Source organism: Macaca mulatta, chromosome 4 (assembly GCF_049350105.2).
Source record: "Macaca mulatta isolate MMU2019108-1 chromosome 4, T2T-MMU8v2.0, whole genome shotgun sequence".
Taxonomy (NCBI): Eukaryota; Metazoa; Chordata; class Mammalia; order Primates; family Cercopithecidae; genus Macaca; species Macaca mulatta.
In genome coordinates, this window is record NC_133409.1 from 152,904,671 (window position 1) to 152,926,107 (window position 21,437).

At 42.2% G+C, this 21,437-nt stretch overlaps 1 protein-coding gene and 1 pseudogene across 3 annotated transcripts; one reads left to right on the plus strand and one right to left on the minus strand.

Moving 5' to 3' along the window:
* Positions 1 to 69: 69 nt before the first annotated feature.
* TRIM40 (tripartite motif containing 40) lies at positions 70 to 13,765 on the minus strand. 3 transcript variants are annotated; one of them, XM_078000723.1, is made up of 6 exons: positions 13,569 to 13,765; positions 12,380 to 13,029; positions 3,757 to 3,852; positions 2,963 to 3,187; positions 2,631 to 2,653; positions 70 to 2,275 (listed from the first exon to the last, which is right to left on the minus strand). In XM_078000723.1, the coding sequence occupies exons 2-6, from the start codon at positions 12,722 to 12,724 to the stop codon at positions 2,182 to 2,184; spliced, it is 783 nt and encodes a 260-aa protein (XP_077856849.1). In that variant the 5' UTR covers positions 12,725 to 13,029; positions 13,569 to 13,765; the 3' UTR covers positions 70 to 2,181. The 3 variants fall into 3 exon arrangements, with proteins under 3 accessions (XP_077856849.1, XP_077856847.1, XP_077856846.1); XM_078000721.1 differs by having other exon boundaries at positions 70 to 2,437; positions 12,380 to 12,939; positions 13,569 to 13,761; XM_078000720.1 differs by having other exon boundaries at positions 70 to 2,437; positions 13,569 to 13,761.
* Positions 13,766 to 16,865: 3,100 nt separating this feature from the next.
* On the plus strand, positions 16,866 to 17,010 carry LOC114677887 (small nucleolar RNA SNORA48; annotated as a pseudogene).
* Positions 17,011 to 21,437: the final 4,427 nt, after the last annotated feature.

The window sequence follows — 21,437 nt, forward strand, 5'->3', positions numbered from 1 at the left end:
CAGTTACACACTCTCTTCTTATTCTGTATGTGTTTAGTCGTAGTTCCACAGCTAAATTATAAACTTCTGGATGGTGAAGTGGAATTTATTTGAATTTTTTAAATCATTCCATATTTCATTTCAAAAGGGGAAGTGGCTTTTTAAAAAAAAGATGAAATGAAAAAGGATGCGTTCATGTCCTTTGTAGGGACATCGATGAAGCTGGAAACCATCATTCTCAGCCAGCTATCGCAAGGACAGAAAACCAAACACCGCATGTTCTCACTCACTGACGAGAAACGAACACTTGGACACACACAGGGTGGGGAACATCACGCACTGGGGCCTGTCGTGGGGTGGGGGGAGGGGGGAGGGATAGCATTAGGAGAAATACCTAATGTAAATGACGAGTTAATGGGTGCAGCACACCAACATGACACATGTACACATATGTAACAAACCTGCATGTTGTGCACGTGTACCCTAGAACTTAAAGTATAATTTAAAAAAAATAAAAAGAAAGCCAGAATACACCAAAAAAAAAAAAAGATGAAATGAACATACCTGAATGTTTACGTTTTAGACACTTTAGCAGACACCCAACCTGTATTTAATTCTGACAGCAATCCCAGGTCACAGATACCATTACCCTTATTTTAGAGGGGGGAGTACAGAGGTTCAGAGAGGCTAAGTAATTTGCCCAAGGTTACAGAGGCATTAGGTGTCAGGACCCAGACCTAAACTCAAGTCTGACTCTGTAGCTTTCACTCTTTGCACCACCACGTGGCTTGTTTTATTCTTGTGGCCATGTTTTATTCCTTATACCTCTCAGTACGGTATTGACTACTTTGGCAAGGGCTCAATAAATACTGAGCAAAAGGTAATTGATGGCTCCTTTTAATCAGAGGATTGAGAAGAGCCTTTATGCTTTCTTATTAATTCATTTATACATACATTTAAAATGTTATTGGACACCAATTATGAGCCAGACTCTGTTCTAGACATGAGGACACAGACAGAGTATGACGCCTGCTCACCCAAAGAAGTGAGGCTTATACAAAAATGACTAATATACAATTGTATTCATTATCCATTACTCCATAAAAATTACCACAAATTTACTGCCTTAAAACAACACACGGCAAGGGGCAGTGGCTCACGCCTGTAATCCCAGCATTTTGGGAGGCCAAGGTGGGCGGATCACCTGAGGTCAGAAATTCAAGGCCAGCCTGGCCAACATGGTGAAACCCCGTCTCTACCCAAAACACAAAAGATTAGCTGGGTGTGGTGGCAGGCGCCTACAATCCCAGCTGCTAGGGAGGCTGAGATAGAAGAATTGCTTGAACCTGGGAGACAGAGGTTGCAGTGAGCCAACATCGTGCCACTGCACTTCAGCCTGGGCAACAGAGTGAGACTCCATCTCAAAAAACAAAAACAAAAAAACAAACACACACACACACATTTTGTCTCACCGTTTCTGTGGGTGACAAATTTTGGCACAGCTTCACTGGGTCCTCAGCTTAGGTACTCACAAGACTATAATCAAGGTGTTGGCTGGACTGGGTTCTCAACCGGCTCAGCTGGGGAAGAATCTGCTTCCAAGCTTACTCAGGTTGTTGGCAGAATTCAGGTTCTTGCAGCCACAAGACTGAGGGCCTCTGCTTGTTGTTGGCTGGAGGCTGGAGACTGCTCTTGGCTCCTAGGAGGGGCTCTAAATGGGTAGGCCAGCAAGGAGGAGTTCTATACAATGCAACACAGTTGCCGGAGTGACACCCTATCACTTTTGCCTTATTCTATTGATTTGAAGTAAGTCACAGATCCCACTTACACTCAAGGGAAGGGGACCGAACAAGGGCATTAATTCTAAGAGGTGAGGATCACGAAGGAAGGCTGTCTTTGAGTCTGTCTTCCACAACAATAATAAATAAGTGCCAGGTGATTGGTGCAGACAACAAGTATTGCAGGAGCTCAGTTGGGCTCCATATGTGAGGTGGCGTCACTGCTGATGAGCTCGGGCCATTCAGAGGCCTGGAGGATCCTATTTTAATGAGACTATGAGAGATGGGCACTACCGTCAGTTCACAGGCAAAATGGAGATTTCACAAATGGTCCTGGATACCATGGGCCCCGACCTCCACAGTGGCAGCCCCAAGCATGAGCCTGTCCTAGAAGGGGGCTGACCATTGTCCAAGAGTCAGAGGGTCAGGCATCAGGTGATGACGGTGGGCATGAAGAAATGGGGACATGTTCAGGAGCTGGCAAGCCCGAAGATGCACTGGGTAGATCTAATGGGGGCCTGGACAGGTTGGAGGAAGGAGAGAGAGGAGGCTGAGGTGAGCCTGAAGTAAGGCGTCCCAGGGATGAACAGGTCAGAGCTTCTGAGGATGGCTGAAGAAGCAATTCACTGACTCTTTTCTCCAACTGGGGATAAATAATCTCTAATTTCTGTGGAGCGCTCCTAGAAACAAAGAAATCCTTCATAGATTAATATGTATTCATGTATTCCATTGACTCTTCCATTGGCCATGTAGCATGCGGACACAAAAGCTAATGGAGGAGTGGGTCTCCTTGACCGTGACGAAGACCCTGTGCATGTCTGTGATGTGTGGGTTTATATGCACATGTGGGAAAGAAGAAGGGACAGCTCATACCTGTTCAGTAAGTCACCAGCATTCTAGAAGAGAGAAAAAGCGAGAATCATAATTGGTTCTCAGGTTCCTATCACCTCCAAATTCCTTTCCCAATTCACTCTTGGAGGCCACTCTGGGGTGCCACCTTGAGAACTGGGGGAACATAGCAACACCCCTCTTCTGTGCCCATTCTGCTGCAGCAGCACTCTGTAGCCTGGAACAAGCCACGTCTACCACAACTCACCACATATCACACTGGCCCCTCCCTCTTACACCTCCCAGAAGGGTGATGCAGATGGGCTGCCTACTATGGGGAGAAACCCAGCCCTTGGGGGAAGCCTCAGGGTATGCACCTTCAGTGTGTTGGTGTCTAATTCCTTGGCCGTCCTCTCCAGATCAATGACCAGGCTGCTGAGCTGTGTTACTGCCCTGGAGATGTCAAGGATTCTGGCCACTTCTGCTGGCATGTGCTCCAGCTGGCCCAGCCACTGCTGAGGGAGGGCATCCAGCTGTTCCCTGGTTTGGTGCTGGCTCTCCAGCCCAGCCTCCAGCCTGTGGTTCCCATGGTCTACCTGAAACTACAGGAAAGGGGCTCCCTAAGACTCAGTGTCAGGTGGCTCCCTCCTGGCCATTCACAGTCTCTGAATGTCTGAGCAGGAAAGGGGATTCCTCAGTCCTCTTCCCCTCATGATGCTGCCTCTGTGTGTCACAGGTATTGCAGAAGCAGCTGTGATTCTCATAAAGGCAGGGACACCTCCCCTTTCCACCTCACTCTCTGAATATCTACAGATGCCACGTGACCAAGAGGAATAGAAAGGGAGACTGTCAGAGACAGAAACGGAGGCCTATTGCTTGTGTAGTAATTTTCAATTGACGAGACACTGGTCTCCTTTGATCCTTACTGTGAGCCAGGCAGAGTAGGACTGGTTCTCATTTAACATACAAGTCGCATAAAGATCAGAGGGCTTAACTTGCGTAGGTCACTCAGCCAGCAAACTTTGACACCAAGGCCAAAACCCAGGTTTTCAGCCTCCACGACTATCTGCCCACACCAGGCTTTTCCAGGGACAGACAGATGTCCAGAACAGTTAAGTAAGGGCCCCTGAGAACACTCCAGGAGTTCTTCCCGGGAACCCGAAAGACCCACCTGCAGAGCCTGCAGTTTCTTCTCCTCTTGAGCCTTGAGTCGCTGAAGTTCCGCAATGTCCTTTCTGAGCTTCCTGCTCCGGCGGTTGAGTCGTTCCTAAAGAGACAGACACACCCGCTTGTCAGACTGGGAGTAAGGGGGGCACTGGGAGGAGTCAGTGGAACACAGTAGGGGTCCTGATCTCAGGATGAAAGTAATGTAAAATTCTGCCTACAAAGAAATGTTTTTAGAGCATCATGGTTGGAGTAGGGAACTTGAGAAGTTATTTATTGGGTAATGATGGTGGGAAATAGTAATGGGTAATTTTTTTACAGTTTTAGAACTACAGAAAAATAACACATAGCAACAGAACAATTCCTACTTGACTTCAGGGTGCTTTCTCTCAACATATAAAAGTTATATGATGGTCTTCTAGCACTCTACTATTTTACATTAACAAGTGAAGCCAGTCTGGAGAGAATTGCCTTAAAGAGGAGATGGCAAGCCTCTGCTACCACTGCTCCCTGGTCCTCACTAGGATGAGTGACAAGATAGAGCCCCTTACTAGGTGCAAACCCATGGCCCAGGCAGGCAGTGCCTTCTCTCTCAATCTTAAATCAGCATCTGGATGGGTCACTGTGTCCTTGAAGCTATGGAGATAATGAATGATTTGAGTTTCTAAAAAAGTTTTGCTTTCAGGTTTTTGATGACCTAAAAGAGAAGCAAAAATAACAACAAATGCTTTAAATGGCTGCCCATGGTTCAGGGGGGCGGTTGGAGGGTGGATGATAAAATGGAAAACAAAACGAGAGAGATTTGTGAACGAAAGATCAGGATGTACTATTAGCTGAAAAGTGTGTGTTTCACTAAATATTTCCCACTTCAGATTTTTTAAAAAAATCTTTTTTGAGGACAGTTTGGAGATGTACAGGTAGAAGTCAGGGGATGGTGAAGACAACTGAAACTTCTTTCGGGCCTGAGACTTTGCTGGTGAAATCAAGGTCAAAGGACTGTGTGTGTGAGGGGTCAGCAAGGGCATTTGGCAAACAGAAAGCTGCAGTAAGCAGAGAAGACAGTGATGTCACCACGAAGATACTAAAAATGTGTCATGTCACTGGGTGTTACCTGAAGGCATTTCCCAGCAGAGAGGAAATAAAAAAGTCATAGGAGTGGGAGGTAATAAATGGGCACCATGGATGTCGCTCATGAGTCTCGCTGAAGAAGGTGACAGGCTGGGTTGGTGTGGAATTGTTTGTGTGAGCACAAGAGTTCAGGTCCTGAAAAGCACGAATAGCCTCCACCCCTTGCATCTACTCACTTTCTGCCCTCACAGTCAAGTTGTTTGGTGCTGCTATCTTCACCTCCTCACTGTCGTCATTCCTCAGCCAGCCGCCTTGTTTCTCATCACTCCTTTGAAGCATCTCTCTCCAGGGTCACCTGCGATTTCCAGCCATGAAATCCGCAGGTGCCTTTCTGCACCTCCTCTCCACCCCATCCTTCCTAGATCTGTGCCTTTTGCCACTGCTTCTTTGCCTCTTCATTTTTCCTGTAAAAAGGAGCCTTGAAGTTGGCTCTTTTTATCTTTTTAACCCTTTTCTATCTCAAACTACGTCCTTAGCTTTCCTTTCTGAAGGCTTCAGATCTTAGAATTCCAAAACCAAATATTTCTTCCTAGCAGTCCATCTCAGGCTTCCAAGTGAGAGCTAAGTACTGCCTACTGCCCTGTTGGCAGCTCAGAATCAATATGGTAGACTCAAACATGCTGCCCAGTTCCCCACCCTCTTCTGCAGTCCACTCCTCTTGACCTTAGTGTTTCTGACACTGGGACTGCCATTCTGCCTGCCATTCAGCTTGAAATCTGTCATATTTCACCTTTGTTGATGTTACTCCTCCTTCAAAATGGCTTCTCAGCAACAAAGATAAGCCCAAACTCCTTTACCCAGCATCCAAGGTGCCCTAGGACCCAGCCCCAGTTGACATTGTCCGGGATTCTCTCTCTGCTTGCTCTCAACTCTCTTCACCAGCCCACAACATTGCTTTCTGCTTCCTGAACACACCCGTTCAGCCACACCTCCTCATGGCCTATCTTTTACTTCCCTCTGTCAGGAATGCTTTCTTTTTCTGCCTGCCAAAGTCAGGCCTATCAAGGTCCAGTTCAAAAAGCCACAGTCCTATCATCTGGCAGTTTAAAATTTAATAAACCCGACTACAGACACTGTGTAAATGGCAAAGATAACAGCAATAAAGATAAAGGCATAGAACAACTGAAGATAATACAGACATATTGTTTATAATATTCAAAATGAGTAAGGTAAAGTCCTCTGTTTCTAAAAAATACTTTTTCACCAATTTTTGCATTAAAATATTTAATGGGTGCATATCATATAAATGAGACACTCATTAGAATTGAAACGCCAAATTCTGTACACTTCCACCTACCAAAATATTCCTTAGAGAAAAAAAGACAAGTTGAAATCTAGAAAATAGTCAAAGACATGTTTTGTCTAAATGAGTATTTTAAAATTATGTCAGACTTTCAGATTAAATCATATTAAATTTTTAAAATCTGACAAAAAAGGGCATTAAATTTGTTCTAAAACAACTTGCTAACACAACGTTGGTACAAAAGAAAAGTGGTTAACAGACAAGAAGTACCTATCCCAGACGCTTAAAAAAAAAAAAAGAAAAAAAAGAAAAATTAACAGCTTTCAAAATGCGTGCTCCTTACAGAACTGTGTCCAAAAATATGGATTAAAAATAACATCACTCACATGATTATGATCTAGAAAATGTCAGAAAATTTAAAAAAAAAGTATGAGTAAATACATGAGCTCAGCAAAGAACCTCATTTGAATCTACAAGTAAAAATTGTCAAAAAAAAATAACATTATAAAATACATAGCTATCCTCAATAGAGTCAGGGCACATGAGGTTTAAGTAAAGACAATTTAATATCTGATTCAGATACATAGTGGAAAACTGTTAGTGATACATCTGGGTACTAGTTGAGAAGACTAACTAAACCCCCAAAAGTCATGATTCTTAAAGTCATCAACAAATTTAATGCAATAATCATTAAAATCTTATGGAATGCTCTATAAAATTTAGAAACATTGTAAAAAAGCACTCATCTTAAATGACAGTTAGCAAAAATATCAGATAATAAAAATTATTAAATGGCAAAAATGCTGTTAGATTTAAAAGTAAACCATAAAGTAACATGTATCAAAACCATAATAATAACAGGAAGAATAATCAATGGACTAGAGTAAAAAAAGCAGCCCATCAGAAGAACATAATTGATGTCAAGCGAGAAACAACACATAAATGTGGAAAAGATTCACTATCATATAAATATTTTGGGAACGACTGGATACCAGAATAAAGAAAAATTAACCTGAAGTCATTCTTCATACAACATACTACATGAAATTCCAAGTAAGCCAGGAATTAATAAATCTTTAAAAATAAAACAGAGCAGCACACTCTTATCAAACAAATTTCTGTGTATTTAAGACATGGAGATTATATTATGAAAAAGAATAGAGCCAATTTAAATACAAAATTCTAAAATTTTGCCCAAAAATATAATTAAGAAGAAATAACAGAATAAAAAATGTAGGTTAAACATAATTAATGGAGCTCATGATCCAAAAGATAAACTACTTTGATGCAGTCACGTAGAATGTATGCCCTGATTCTAGGGGAAAATGCAGACTGTGAGTCTTCATGGATAAAAGCCTCACCACTACTAGCAGTCATAATCAAGCAAAGTCAAACAACGTACATCACTGTCACACACTCACTAAACCAGCAACATACATTACAGTGATTGACACTGGCATTGGTTGGTCAGTGAGGAAATAGGTACACAAATAAGAATTTGTAGATTTCATAAATGTTTCAGTCTTTTTAGAGACAGTCAGGGATTATATGATTCTTTTAAAAGAACATAATTTACAGTACTTAATCTACAAAGTTTAATTCAAATAAATAGAGATATGGTGAAAAAAATCAGTAAAAAAATCCTCCTTAATTTTAAAAGTATGCTATCAATATCAATGAGTACACATACGGTCCACCATTATAATCACTTCTTCAGAAATACACTCAACTCCCTTACCCTCTCTCTCTGTATTGCTTTTCAGACAACTCCTTATCCATGGTAAAATGTGCCCTCACCTTCTTGTTTGCTGTCTGTCCTCAAGCAGCCTCCTGAAACATGTTAAACATTTCAGACCTCAAATTGGTGCCACATACTGTCTGCCAACCCTACATAGTTTCTCTTGTAAGCACTATCCCACACTGCATCATATCATCTTCTTTCTTTTCAAACCTTTCGCATCCATCCTGATCCCACCCATACTGCTGATGTTCCTTCCTCACATATTATTGAGAAAATAAAAACCAGAACAAAACCTGCATTTCCAAAACTGCAAAACTACGTATGCTTGCAGACACCTTCTCTTGTTTGCTGTTATTACTATGGAAGAAGTGTGCCTCCTCACAACCCAGCTCTCATGCCTCTGCCACCATCTTACTGAAGTGTTACCATCGTTCAATGCAATCTATTGTCATCTCTTAAAATACCCTTCTCTCTTAGCAACAGGGACACCATTCCCCTTGTTTTTCTCCTGCCTTTCTGACAACTCATTCTGTCTCCTTTGCTGGGTCCTCCTCTGCCGACATCTAAATGACAGCCTTTCCCAGAAACTTGCCCCAAAACTTCTTTTCTGTCTAGCCTCTTTTGAGGCTATTACATCAATTTCCTTGGTTGTTTGTTTCTTTGCTTGAGACAGGGTCTTGCTCTGTCGTCCTGGCTGCAGTGCAGTGGTACAATCACAGCTCACTGCAGCCTCACTCTCTTCGGCTCAAACAATCCTCCCACTTCAACCTTCCAAGTAGCTGGGACTACAGGCGTGAGCCACTGCACCCAGCCCCAAATTGTCACATTCTTCTTTTTAAATCCTGTTAATTTCACTTTGTTGTTGTTGTTCTAGAGATAGTGTCTCACTGTGTTGCCTAAGCGTGCTGGTCTTGAACTCCTGGGCTCAAGCAATCCTCCCACTTTGGCTTCCCAAAGTGCTGGGATTACAGGTGTGAGCCACCGTGCGCACTTTCCTTGGATTTAAATATTGTCTTTGTCCTGATGGATCTTTGTTCTAGGTTCTAGGAATATGACTCTGGAGATCTAAATTTGTGATCCAGCTGCATATGTAAGATCCTATTTTGATGTATCTCAACTTTGACTCAACTTGTCTTGAATGAAACTCTTGGTGTTGCATTCAAACCTGTTCTACCAAGTTCTTATCTTTCACATCATCCATTCAGTTTCTCAAGCCAGAAACTCATGAAGTCATTTTTGACCTTCTCTTTCCTTCAACCCATATGTGTGTGTGTGTGTGTGTGTGTGTGTGTGTGTGTATGCTATTCTTCCCCTACCCCCCATGCCCTGACAGCCTGACAGGCCCTGGTGTGTGATGTTCCCCTCCCTGTGTCCATGTGTTCTCATTGTTCAGCTCCCACATACGAGTGAGAACATGTGGGGTTTGGTTTTCTGTTCTTGTGTTAGTTTACTGAGAATGATGGTTTCCAGCTTCATCCATGTCCCTGGAAAGGACATGAACTCATCTGTTTTTATGGCTGCATAGTATTCCATGGTGTATATGTGCCATATTTTCATTATCCAGTCTATCGTTGATGGGTATTTGGGTTGGTTCCAAGTCTTTGCTATTGTGAACTGTGCCGCAATAAACATACATGTGCATGTGTTTTTATAGTAGAATATTTTATAATCCTTTGGGTATATACCCAGTAATGGGATTGCTGCTGGGTCAAATGGTATTTCTGGTTCTAGGTCCTTGAAGAATTGCCACGCTGTCTTCCACAATGGTTGAACTAATTTACACTCCCACCAACAGTGTAAAAGCGTTCCTATTTCTCCACTTCGTCTCCAGAATTTGTTTCCTGACTTTTTAATGATCGCCATTCTAACTGGCATGAAATTGTATCTCATTGTGGTTTTGATGTACATTTCTGTAATGACCAGTGGTGATGAGCTTTCTTTCATATTTTTGTTGGCCACATAAATGTCTTCTTTTGAGAAGTATCTGTTTATATCCTTCACCCACTTTTTGATGGGGTTGTTTTTTTCTTACAAAGAACCACTTCTAATCTATCAGTAAGTCCTGTTGATTCAAACTCTAATGATAAATTCTTCACGTATAACAAGACTTATCAGGTGTGGGCATCTGCATGCACTCCCTACCCCCTGTCTTTGCACAGGTTGATTTCTCTTCTGCCAGCCCTTAGCTTCAAGGTCACTTCCTCTATGAGGCCCTCACTGACCAAATGGACATGGGCCACCAATTACTGTTCATCCCAGACCCTTGTTTATTTTCTTCCTAACTAATAAAAAGTTACAGTTCTTTTGGGAGGCTGAGGCAGATGGATGACAAGGTCAGTAGTTCAAGACCACCCTGGCCAAGATGGGGAAACCCCATTTCTACAAATACAAAAATTAGTTGGGCATGGTGGCGGGCGCCTGTAATCCCAGTTACTCAGGAGGCTGAGGTGGAGAATTGCTTGAACCCGGAAGGTGGAGGTTGCAGTGAGCCAAGATCACGCCACTGCACTCCAACCTGGGTGACAGAGTGAGATTCTGTCTCAAAAAAAAAAAAAAAAAAAAAAAAAGTTTACAGTTCTTTGATTACTTGTTTGTGTCTCCCTTACTAAACTGCAAACTCCTGGCAGAAGGAATGGCATCTGTCTTCATTGATTTCTAACATATACTGCAGTTTCTCACACACAGCAGGAACTTATTAAGTTTTTACTTAGTGAACAAGTGCCATTGTTATTTATTTGTTTTAGGTTTCTTGTCATTATTTAAAGACAGATTTGAAGCAAGAATTGTGAATCATCTTTTTACTTCCTACAATGCCTAGCATGACATCTAACACAAAGTACAGAACTGAATAAATCACTTATTGAGGAAATAAATTTCTCCATCTTATGCTGCTTCATCGGCAGGTGAGAAATCCCTCCCCACTCTCCTGTGGACACTGCACCTACAGGGAATGATATTACAACCAAGTAGAACTTTGCCTCTGGCTTTTTGAATTATTTCTCTACCTTTCCATAGTTACTTTAAATCTGGATTCCCCACTTTCTCATTCTGCATCATAATATGTTCTCCGAAAGTCAAGTATTTCAAAGCTACCTCAGCTTTGGAAACTCAGCCTTCACTATTGGATAGAAGGATGCCATGTGAAAATATTGTCAGTTGTCCAGTCAAATACTAACTGGATTGGGGTCAGGGGAAATGTTGATAAAAATAATTCTAAAGCTAATTGACAAAATAAAGATATACAAACATCTGCACAAATTCTGAAAAATAAGAGTATTGTGAGGATTCTATCAAAATACCTGACATTGAAATATATGGTAAAGATAAAATCTCTAAAATACCTTGGTTTATAGGCAAGCATAAACAGAATAGAACAGAACAGAGAATCAAGGAAATACGCAAGAAAATATGCATATATGTATATTATGACATTGGCATTCAAATCAATGGGGAAACTATATGAATCATTCAATAAATGGTGATCGGACAAATTGATTATAACTTGGAAAAACTAAAGTTAGATTTCTACCTTATGCTTTCACCAAAATATATCTTGGATATTCTAGGTCCTCCTATATATCTGTTGAAGGATATTCATTAGAACATTCTGTGTAATCCTAAAACAAAACAATAGCTTGAAAATAATCCAATGTCTACCAATTTATGGTACATTCATAGAATTCAATACCACACAGTTGTTGAAAATAATTCAGAAGATTTATACATGCTGATGAGAAAATGTTCAAGCCATACTTTTAGATAATAAAAATGGGTTACAGAAAAAAAATACAGAGAGAATCCTTTGAAAGAGAGAGAGAGCGCGCGCGCGCGCGTGTGTGTAAGAGTGCATTCACAAACACATTTTTTGGAAGGATGTACAAAAATCGAACAATATACCTCTGAGGACTATGAACGGAGGGAGAAAGGAAGACAAGTTTTTAGTCTTGACTTTATACCTTTCAGTGCTTTCTGAATGTATTACCTACAGCAGGTAACTTTTATGATAGAAAATTTAACAGAATAAGATAAAATAATTGCCATAGCAAAGAAAGGAAAAGGGAAGAAAGACAAATGCAGAAGGAAGAGAAAGAGAGAAAAAAATTATGTACTAACTTTCAAGTTTTAATGTATTTGCAGGATAATTACTAGTTTGTATAAAACCTGATTACATTTCTAGCCAAGTTTCTAGTACTATCAACCAGGAATTCACACAGTCTTAGTCCTGAAAGGGTTTTGCATTAGTTAGTGCAATTACTCCATTCTACAGATGAGCAGACTGAGACTCTGACATCACAGTGACAGTATCCTCTTTTAGACAGACTCACGTTAACGCACTGAAACATCAGCCTCAAAATATACACAGAAGCAAAGACAAGGGTCCAAAACAGGATGAAGCAGAAGAAACAAAGAGAGGTGTCCATTGTTGAGCTACTCTGAGGTGCCAGGCATGATGAACATGTAGGATGCAGTACTTCAGGGAGGTGGGAGCAGGGCCTGGCTGCAGTGACCCAGGCTTACCTTGTAGTGGCTGAGGGCATTTTCTATGGTCAGTTCATGATGAGACACGTGTTCAGGGGACACCAGGCATTCCACACATAGAAGAAGTCTGCTCTCCTCACAGAATCTGCACACCCTCTTCTGGTGGTTGGGGCAGATATAGCCTGTCCCCAGCACCTCCTCAGAACAGGGCTTCCGGCAGAGGGGGCAGCAGAAGACCCCAGAGGCTGAGGCCTTCTCCACGTGCTGTGTCAGGCACACTCGACAGAAGAGATGTCCGCAGTTGGTGCTCACAGCCTCCTTCAGGCTCTCCTGGCAGATGGGGCAGACACCCTCCTCCTGGTTGTCCTTATGCAAAGGTATCATGGCCTTATTCCTACCCTGTCAGCCTCTTGTCTACAGGGCCTCCTTCTTCACTGCTCTTCGGAAGGCCTGTCGCCCTCAACAGTCCCAGATAAGAAGGCCCAGCCGGAAGGAGGCAGCCCTGTAGCAGCCTGGAGGACAGGACACAGCCTCCAAGTTCAGGCAGTTGCCCGCTCTCCATCAAGGGTGCCGTGACATAGGCCACACAAACCACAATTCTGCACGAGTTTCAGAAATAGCTCATCAGCTTTGACATGGACCCTGCGGTTTCCTTGTATTTATTAAACTTGAAATTATTTTTCATACACCTAGAGGAAGCAAGTGATTCAATAACCAATTCTGTTTTCCTCTTGAGAGCTTTCAATGAATATTTTTACGGGCCCAAATTAAAAGGGCAAGGTGTCACTATCATAGCCAAAAGCCAGACCATGATAAATTTACAATGTGAGTCTCCGCTGATTTGCCATCAGTAGAGAGAGTTCGGCGGGAGTTTGGACTGTTTTCTCCTACACTGTCACACCAGGTGGCTCACTGCTGCCCATTATTAACACCAATCATTACAGCAGCATCTCCATCAGCTGGTCATTCTCCCAACCAGCATCCCTCCCAGGGTCATATAGATTCCACACTGAAAGAATGAGAAAGAAAACAGGACACAGAACAGACCAGAAACTTATATGTTTGAAGCCACTTTGTTCCTTCCTGTCAAATCACCACCAAAGATGACCCAAAGAAGGAAGTCCCCCACCACTTGCCACTTCCCTTAGATACTGGGGATTCACTCTTATTCCCTCATGCTGCACCTCTTGCCTAGCCCCACTCCTGAAAAGCTTTCTTAGTATCCTACCTCAATTTCTCCTGCTACAATTTCAGATCATTTTCTCTGGCTGCAGACCTGGAGAGATGGCCAGCAGGTGAGTGGTTCTTAAATCGTGCCAGTCATACGTGTTCACATGTCAGTAAATCTGAGGGCGGGGGGTGGAAAGACACGCTTTCCTAGAAACACTGAATTACCAGGAAAATTACCTAGGGTAGCTGGAAGGTGAGATGGACTTTGGTGCAGGGCGTGGCTTGTTTGCTTACAGGGAGGAGGAAGGTCTTGGGCCTTTGACGTCGATGTGACAGGAACTGAGACTCAACTAAGAATGGACATCCTAGAACCCCAGCTTATGGAACCCCAGGATCCAGGTGTCACAGAACAATGGCACCCACTCAAGATGCTGGAACATCAACTGCCCACCCCATTGTCTAAGTTCCCTCCAGTCAGGCTAGTCTTGGCATTGAGTTTGAGGGAGTCCCCAAGGGGTGCCACTAACAAGGGCTGTCACTTGAAACTTTTAAGGGTTCAAGATGCTTGTGGAAAACCTCATTTCAGAGCCTCCTCCCTCAATCCCACTTTGCCACTGTTTGCTGTGGGTTGTGTGATTTTATATATATATATGTGTGTGTGTGTGTGTATATATGTGTGTGTGTGTATATATATATAAAATTAGTCTTGGCACAGAGCTCCTAAAACCATTGAACAGGTGACCCTTAACTTATGATGGGGTTACGTCCCAATGAATTCACTGAAGTCAGAAATATTGCAAGGTGAAAGTGTATTCAATACCCCAGTAAACCCATTGTAAAGTCAAAAATTTTAAGTTGAATTATCCTAATTCCATTAGAATTAGATGCACCTCAACTTACCACACAGTTATGTTCCAATGAATGTATCTTTTATTATTCATAATAAGTCCTTTTCAACCATACCAGAGTTTATGCTAATGAGGACTCTTGGAGGAAGAATGGGAGCTGGTTGGCAGAAGAACCATGTGATTAGAGGGTGGGAACTTTCTTTCTTTTTTTTTTTGAGACAGAGTTTCACTCTTGTTGCCCAAGCTAGAGTGCAATGGCACTATCTCAGCTCACCGAAACCTCTGCCTTCCAGGTTCAAGCAATTCTCCTGCCTCAGCCTCCTGAGTAGCTGGGATTACAGGTGCATACCACTATGCCCAACTAATATTTTATATTTTTAGTAGAGACGGAGTTTCACCATGTTGGCCAGGCTGGTCTCGAACTCCTGACCTCAGGTGATCTGCCTGCCTCGCCCTCCCAAAATGCTGGGATTACAGGCGTGAGCCACCACACCTGGCTGGTTGGAACTTTCAGTCTCACCTCTGACCTGTGGGGAGGGGAGAGGAGCCCAGGGGCTGAGTTAATCACCAACAGCCAGTGATTTGATCAATCATACCTACATAATGGAACCTCTGTAAGACCCTAAACAAAGAGGTTTGGAGAGATTCCAGGTTGGTGAGCGCATCCACACGCTGGGAGGGTGGCACATCCCACACTCCACCCAGGACAGAAGCTCCTGTGCTCAGGATCCTCCCAGACTTTGCCCTTCATCTGGCTGTGAAATCACCATGATCCTGGTGATTTCAAAGACTATGTACATGATCATTTAACACCAAGGCCTTTCAGTTCATTGTCCTACTCACATCCAGTGACCTTTGCTTTTGCCACCCACCCTAGTGCCACTCTCTTGACCTTGTCAGGATTCAGATTTCATCACCTGAAATGACAAATCTAGGCATTGTACTCACTTATAGTTATCTTCCTAAGCCATTTCCGGCAACATCTGTTTTTTAACCTTCAATCCTTGACCCCTCCACAATCTACGTTCCTGTCATATCTCATGAAATAATACAAGAAACAAAAATATGGACAGATTAAGTAACCTGCCCAAGGCCACAGTGGTGTAAACACAGAGCTAGGATTCAGATCTGGGTGTCTCTCATCCCAGCCCATGGGCTTCATTACCATAAAATGTCATCTCTCTATATCTAACTTTTCTTGTTCTTAGAAAGAATTCAGTAAAAGTTTGATAAATGGATAGGTTAGTGGACAGATGGACAGATAGATTGATAATTAGATGTATGGATAGACAGATGAAGAAATAGCACTTTGTACCAACTTACAGTATTGATCATATAGTAACTTCTACTAGTTACTTAGGTACTTTTCTTGATTTTCCTACTGGCTTATTGAGAAACTTGAACGCAGAAATCCACTGTGTTTAACTAGCAGTAGTAGCTTGAGAATGTTTCAAATGTAGAAACCATAAAAGGAAAGAAAGATAAATTCAGCCACATTAAAAAAGACTTGCACGGGGGAAAAAAACCTTAAGTGCAATGTCAAGAGACAAATGACCAAATACAAATGAAAGAAGAAAAATATTTATAACTACCATCAAAATCAGAGGGCTAATTACCTTTTACATAGAGCTCTTACAAATAAGAATTTATCAACCACCAATAAGAAAATTGGGCAGAGGTATCTCAGCAGACATTTCATAGAAAAAAAAATACCAAATGTCTCTAAAGTATATTAAAAGATACTCAGTCTCACTCTCATGGAGAAAATACAAATTAAAATAACACTGGCATACTATTTTTCCCTATCAGATTGACAGAAATCCAAACGTTTGGTAACACAGTGTTGGTAAGTGTGTGAGGAAATAGGCACTCCCATATACTGCTGATGGGAATGCCAATTAGTACTCCTCCTTTAGAGGAGTAGGGATTTGAGAATTTCCTCCAAGATTACAAGTGTACATTCTCTTTGAGCCAGCAATTCTGATGTTAGAAATTTTACATATATACTCATGCATATGTGAAATGATATATGCATATACACATTGCATCAATGTTTTAGAAACATTTGCTTCAAATTTTAGAAACAAACCAAATGTTCATCAATGGAAGTTAAGTTAAATAAACTGGCTACATTCATACAATAGAACACTGTGCAGCCATTAGTAGGGGATGGGGTGCGGAAGGGAACTTTTGCTATTGGAATAATCTCCAACATAAATTGATACATTAAAAAAAAAAAAAGCTTGGCCAGGCATGGTAGCTCACGCCTGTAATCCCAATACTTTGGGAGGCCGAGGCGGGTGGATCATGAGGTTAGGAGATTGAGACCAGCCTGGCTAACACGGTGAAACCCCGTCTGCACGAAAAATACAGAAATTAGCTGGGTGTGGTGGCGGGCGCCTGTAGTCCCAGCTACTCAGGAGGCTAAAGCAAGAGAATGGCATGAACCCGGGAGGCGGAGCTTGCAGTGAGCAGAGATCATGCCACTGAACTCCAGCCTGGGCGACAGAGCCAGACTCTGTCTAAAAAAAAAAAAAAAAAAAAAGCTTGATGGTGCCCATCTCATGTCAGCCAGGAACAAAGCAACCCCTTGTTTATCCCAGCTTGGCTTCTGGTCTATGCCCATGCCTGGTTTATGCTTTGGACACATAGATTACTGATTTTAAAAAACAAAAATAAATTTAAAATAAGGTACAGAACAGTGTGTACAATATGCCATTATTTGCACAGATTGGGGAAGAATAAATACATTCTTATTTGCTTTTTATGCAAAGAACATCTCTGGAAGAATACATCAATAAACTAGTAAAGGTTGTTTCTGGAGAGAGACACTAGATGTCTGGAAACCCGGGGCAAGAGGGAGACTTTTCCCTGTGTTTTAAAAATTTTGAGCCAGTAAGTGTGCCATCTATCTAAACAATTACCTACATTTAAAAATGTTTAAGAAGAGGATGGTGAGAATGAAAGGAATTCTGGACTAGACAAAGAATCTGGATTATGGTCCTAATTGTGGAGATTTGTAGCTTCATGTTCAGGGACAGCCACAACTTCCGCCTCCTTTACAGGAAAGTGGACGAAATGTCATAGCCGGAAATGGATGTGCTTCATAAACTACAAACTAATGCGCAAGTGTCAGTGTCCTTATTTCCCTGAGTCAGCCTATTCAGCATAGCTCCTTGAATATATTAGGTGCTCAGTAACTGTTTTAAAGGAGTGATCTTATCGAATTTCTCCTGCTTTAAAAATACCGGAGCCAAGAGTCAGGTGATTTTTGTCTTCTCCCTCTCCTTTATGACTCTTAATTGCCTCTGTTTTGACATTTCCCAGCAGAAAAGACCTACCTCCTACCTCTTTCTCACAGCTGCTCCAAACCCTTCACATCAGTGGAAGCCCAGCTCAAGTCCCAGTTTCCTGAATGAAACTTTCGTAACAAGTCAGTCTTCATTCTGATTAATGGGGGCTGAGACCTAACCCACAGGTTGCTTGCCAAGCTGTGGGCTCTGGCTCAGAGCAGCAATGGCCCCAAGGAAGTGAACGGATCCATCCTAATTTGCACAAAGGTGTCAGAGGGGCCTGCAGGTTCTACATGGATCTCTCTTTCCTAAATCACTGTCTCATTTATTACCATTTGATTTTTGCCAACTTCCCTGGCTTTGGCTCATATTTAGCTCCATGAGGGATAGGACTATGTCTTTCTGTCTTTCCATACTCTCCTGTACCTAGCCCACGGCTGGGCACCTTAAACCACTCTCTAAGGGTCTCCAACTAAGTCCTAAACTCAAATCCCAGCGATATTTTCTCAGTTCACATCCAAACTGATGACTCAAACGTTAGATCATCGGCAGTCCCCTCCTTAAAATTCTCCTTTCCACTGGCTCCTGGGCTCCCTCTCACTTATTTGATCATCCATAAAAGGAGATCTAGTGCAGCGAGGTGGAGCTACGTGGACTTCACAGGCAGAGTGGCTGGGTTCAGATTCCCCTTGTACCGATGCACAGTTGTTAGCACTATGCGTATCCTGTAACCTCCCTGAGGCCCGATGCCATCCTAGTATTGATATCCCTATTGAGTTTAAACTTCTGTGTATTCTTAAATGTTCCATCACTACCTCAAGTTCAATGTACCTTCTAATTATTCTTGCCTGGATTATCTGCCACCCTCCCCAGAACCGACAATGGACAGGGTCATTCAGTTGTTTTCGGCAGCTGTCTCTTGGTGGGCAGTAGGTGGCGCTGTCTTTCAAGACAGGACACCGCTTCTCTTCACCTCCGGAAGTTGGAGCATTGTTGCCAAGACTCCAGGGCACTGGGATATTTCTTTTTTTAAATGGTGGACTAAAAACTGGTAGCGTAATTCCTCAGGGCAACAAACATCTGACTGTGAAAAGCTAGTCATGAAATATGTAGATTGGAGATGGAAGGAGAGAGAAGGGAAGGGTAACATAAAACTGTGTAAGAGGAAGAGGGGTGGCCCAGGAGAGAGACAGAGCCTGCGGGGCTGCAGAAGGCAGGCGACCAAGGAGGAAAGTTTACCAGTGAGAAATGTCTTGGGCAGAAATAGCAAAGGAATGTTTAAGAAAGGAAATGACTAATATTGGACCTTAAGTTGTCTGCTCTGAGATTGTGTCCTCTGATGAAACCTGTTCTGTAACCCAGCACTCAATACCTTTTATCCCTAGACTTCCAGGAAACAAGCAGTCAATCTGTCACGCACAGTGACTTGAGTGAAAGGAAATTTAGAGAAATCACAGGGAAGGTGCTATGCTCTAATGTTTGATGATGCAGTTCTCAGAAAAACAGGGTTGGGGAGGAGCAGGGGTTCAAGATCTGAGATTTAGGAGGCATGGGGGACTCAGCAGAGCCCTTGGGAGCTGCTGGTGAAAGCAACAAGTTATTGGTGGAAACCTCTGAATTCCACCCAATGGCGTGGAGGAAACAACCTCCAATACAGCATGACCTCACTTATACTTGGAGTGTAAAAAAGTTAACTCGTAGAAGCAGACAGCATTAATACCATGGTGGTTACCAAAGTCTGGTTGTTAAGGAATCCTTATTTCAAGTCCTACAAAACAGCTGCTTGTGAGAAGCACAGCCAGACGGACCCGTGTGGACATTTTAGATGGCGAGGTTGTAGAAAGCAATGAATCTATCCCAAAGTGGAATGCGTATGAGGGGTTGGCTTATGGTAAACACTTAACTGGACACACCTATTTCAACAAAAGGATAGGGTTACACAATCAGCCACTTCCCTGTAATAGGGGAATTTATGAGCTTCCAACTCCAAACTGAGGCGCAGGGAAGAATCAAAAAGGGGTAAGCAAATGCAGAGAGTGATGTTTGGTGAGACAGACAGTAAGACTCAGCCTGAAGTGGGACCCCAGTGGAGAGACTTCAGGGACAATCCTGTTGCAGTCGTGAAGTGTGCAGAGGAAGCTCTACCATTAAGTCCATCCCTTGCACTGGCCCTTTCCAAGACCCTAGAATTCCAGACCCTGGAATTCCAAGCAGTGTGTTCAATATGGTCATGCTAAGTGTTTTGTAAACTTTGCAAAAGTAGGCCGGGCGCGGTGGCTCACGCCCGTAATCCGGGCACTTTGGGAGGCCGAGGCAAGCAGATCACCAGGTCAGGACATCGAGATCATCCTGGTGAACATGGTGAAAGCCCGTCTCTACTAAAAATACAAAAAAAATTAGCCAGGCGTGGTGGCGGGCTCCTGTAGTTCCAGCTACTTGGGAGGCTGAGACAGGAGAATGGCGTGAACCCGGGAGGCGGAGCTTGCAGTGAGTGGAGATCTCGCCACTGCACTCCTGCCTGAGCAACAGAGCGAGACTCTGCCTCAAAAAAAAAATTTTTTTTTGCAGAAGTAACATATTTTAATCACGGTTAGGATTACTGTCTCCTTCCATGCCAACTTTCTTCTGTCACAGTTTCTCTTGTATCAGGTAGCATTTGGGGGATTTAGCTAAGGGGAAATTATGTTGGGATTACATTGTTTGAGCTTACTAGGACATGTGGTTCATAAGCATTTCCATATATAGTCAAGTTATTGCTACCTGTCTCAGTGTAGAAGTGGCTTATAGGAAGCACCACCCACTGAAATAACTCACCTGACGTCAGAGACTAAAGTGAAAGGTCAGAGATCTGTCACAATAAGAATGTATGCTGTGACATGAGGCACCAGAAGTCTGTGGACAGTGAAGCCAATAAATCCTTTTAACCCCTAGATGTAAAAAATTATAAGTGTAGTACTCAGTCTCATCAAAGTCTAGTCAAAATGGAAGTTCTCTTCTTTAGGAATATACTTAACAATTATACATATACAATTATACATAGGTCATGAAATAAAATGATCTCTTATATATTTGCACATGAAATTAATAGAAGTTGTTCTGACATCAAAAAGGGAATTGGAAGAAGAAAAAAAAGTTTGGTTCCAGCCAAAACCAGCAACTTATCAAAGGGAAGGGATACATTTTAAATAGAATAGATGCCTAGATTGTTTGACAATCACTTGATGAAGAATGAACCGCATAAACACATTAAAACTTTTAAAAATTGTTGTTTTGGCATGGACAAACAATTTCATACTACAACTTTACAACAAGGACTTAACAAAAAACAGGCCAGTGACTTCTGGCAACTTAAAAGAGTATTTAAGATTAATCACTGCCCAAGAAAACTTGAAATGCCCTGAAATCTCAGGCTTACATAGGAAACTCTTCACAGAGGCTTCTCCAAAATTAATAGCACTAAAAATTTGCATATTATTAACAATAACGATTGTGAAACCGATATTAACTTTTCTAAACTTTCAATAAAAACTTTTTTTGCTTAACTATGCCGGACGAAATACCAACTTATTCATTCTCACCCAGGAAAATATATTAGAAAAGTGTTGTCAAGTGAAGAGGGAATCAAAAAACATAAAGGGGAAAATATAGGGGTGGTTCAAGCAGTTATCAGAACTTTTTTTGGATTTTTGATGTTTGTGATATGTCAGTTTTTAAACATTCATCATTTGCTGTCACTGCTTTTCCTCATTCTAAGTCATATTTGCATTTATTCTTAATTTTGTCAAA

Excerpts from the sequence above, each read along its gene's own strand:
- TRIM40 (XM_078000721.1), bottom strand. The coding sequence starts at position 12,724 with ATGATACCTTTGCATAAGGACAACCAGGAGGAGGGTGTCTGCCCCATC. Across the intron at positions 3,188-3,756 it reads AGAAACTGCAGGCTCTGCAG|TTTCAGGTAGACCATGGGAA; the intron begins GTGGGTCTTTCG and ends CCTTTCCTGTAG. Across the intron at positions 2,438-2,630 it reads GCTGGTGACTTACTGAACAG|GAGCGCTCCACAGAAATTAG; the intron begins GTATGAGCTGTC and ends CTTTGTTTCTAG.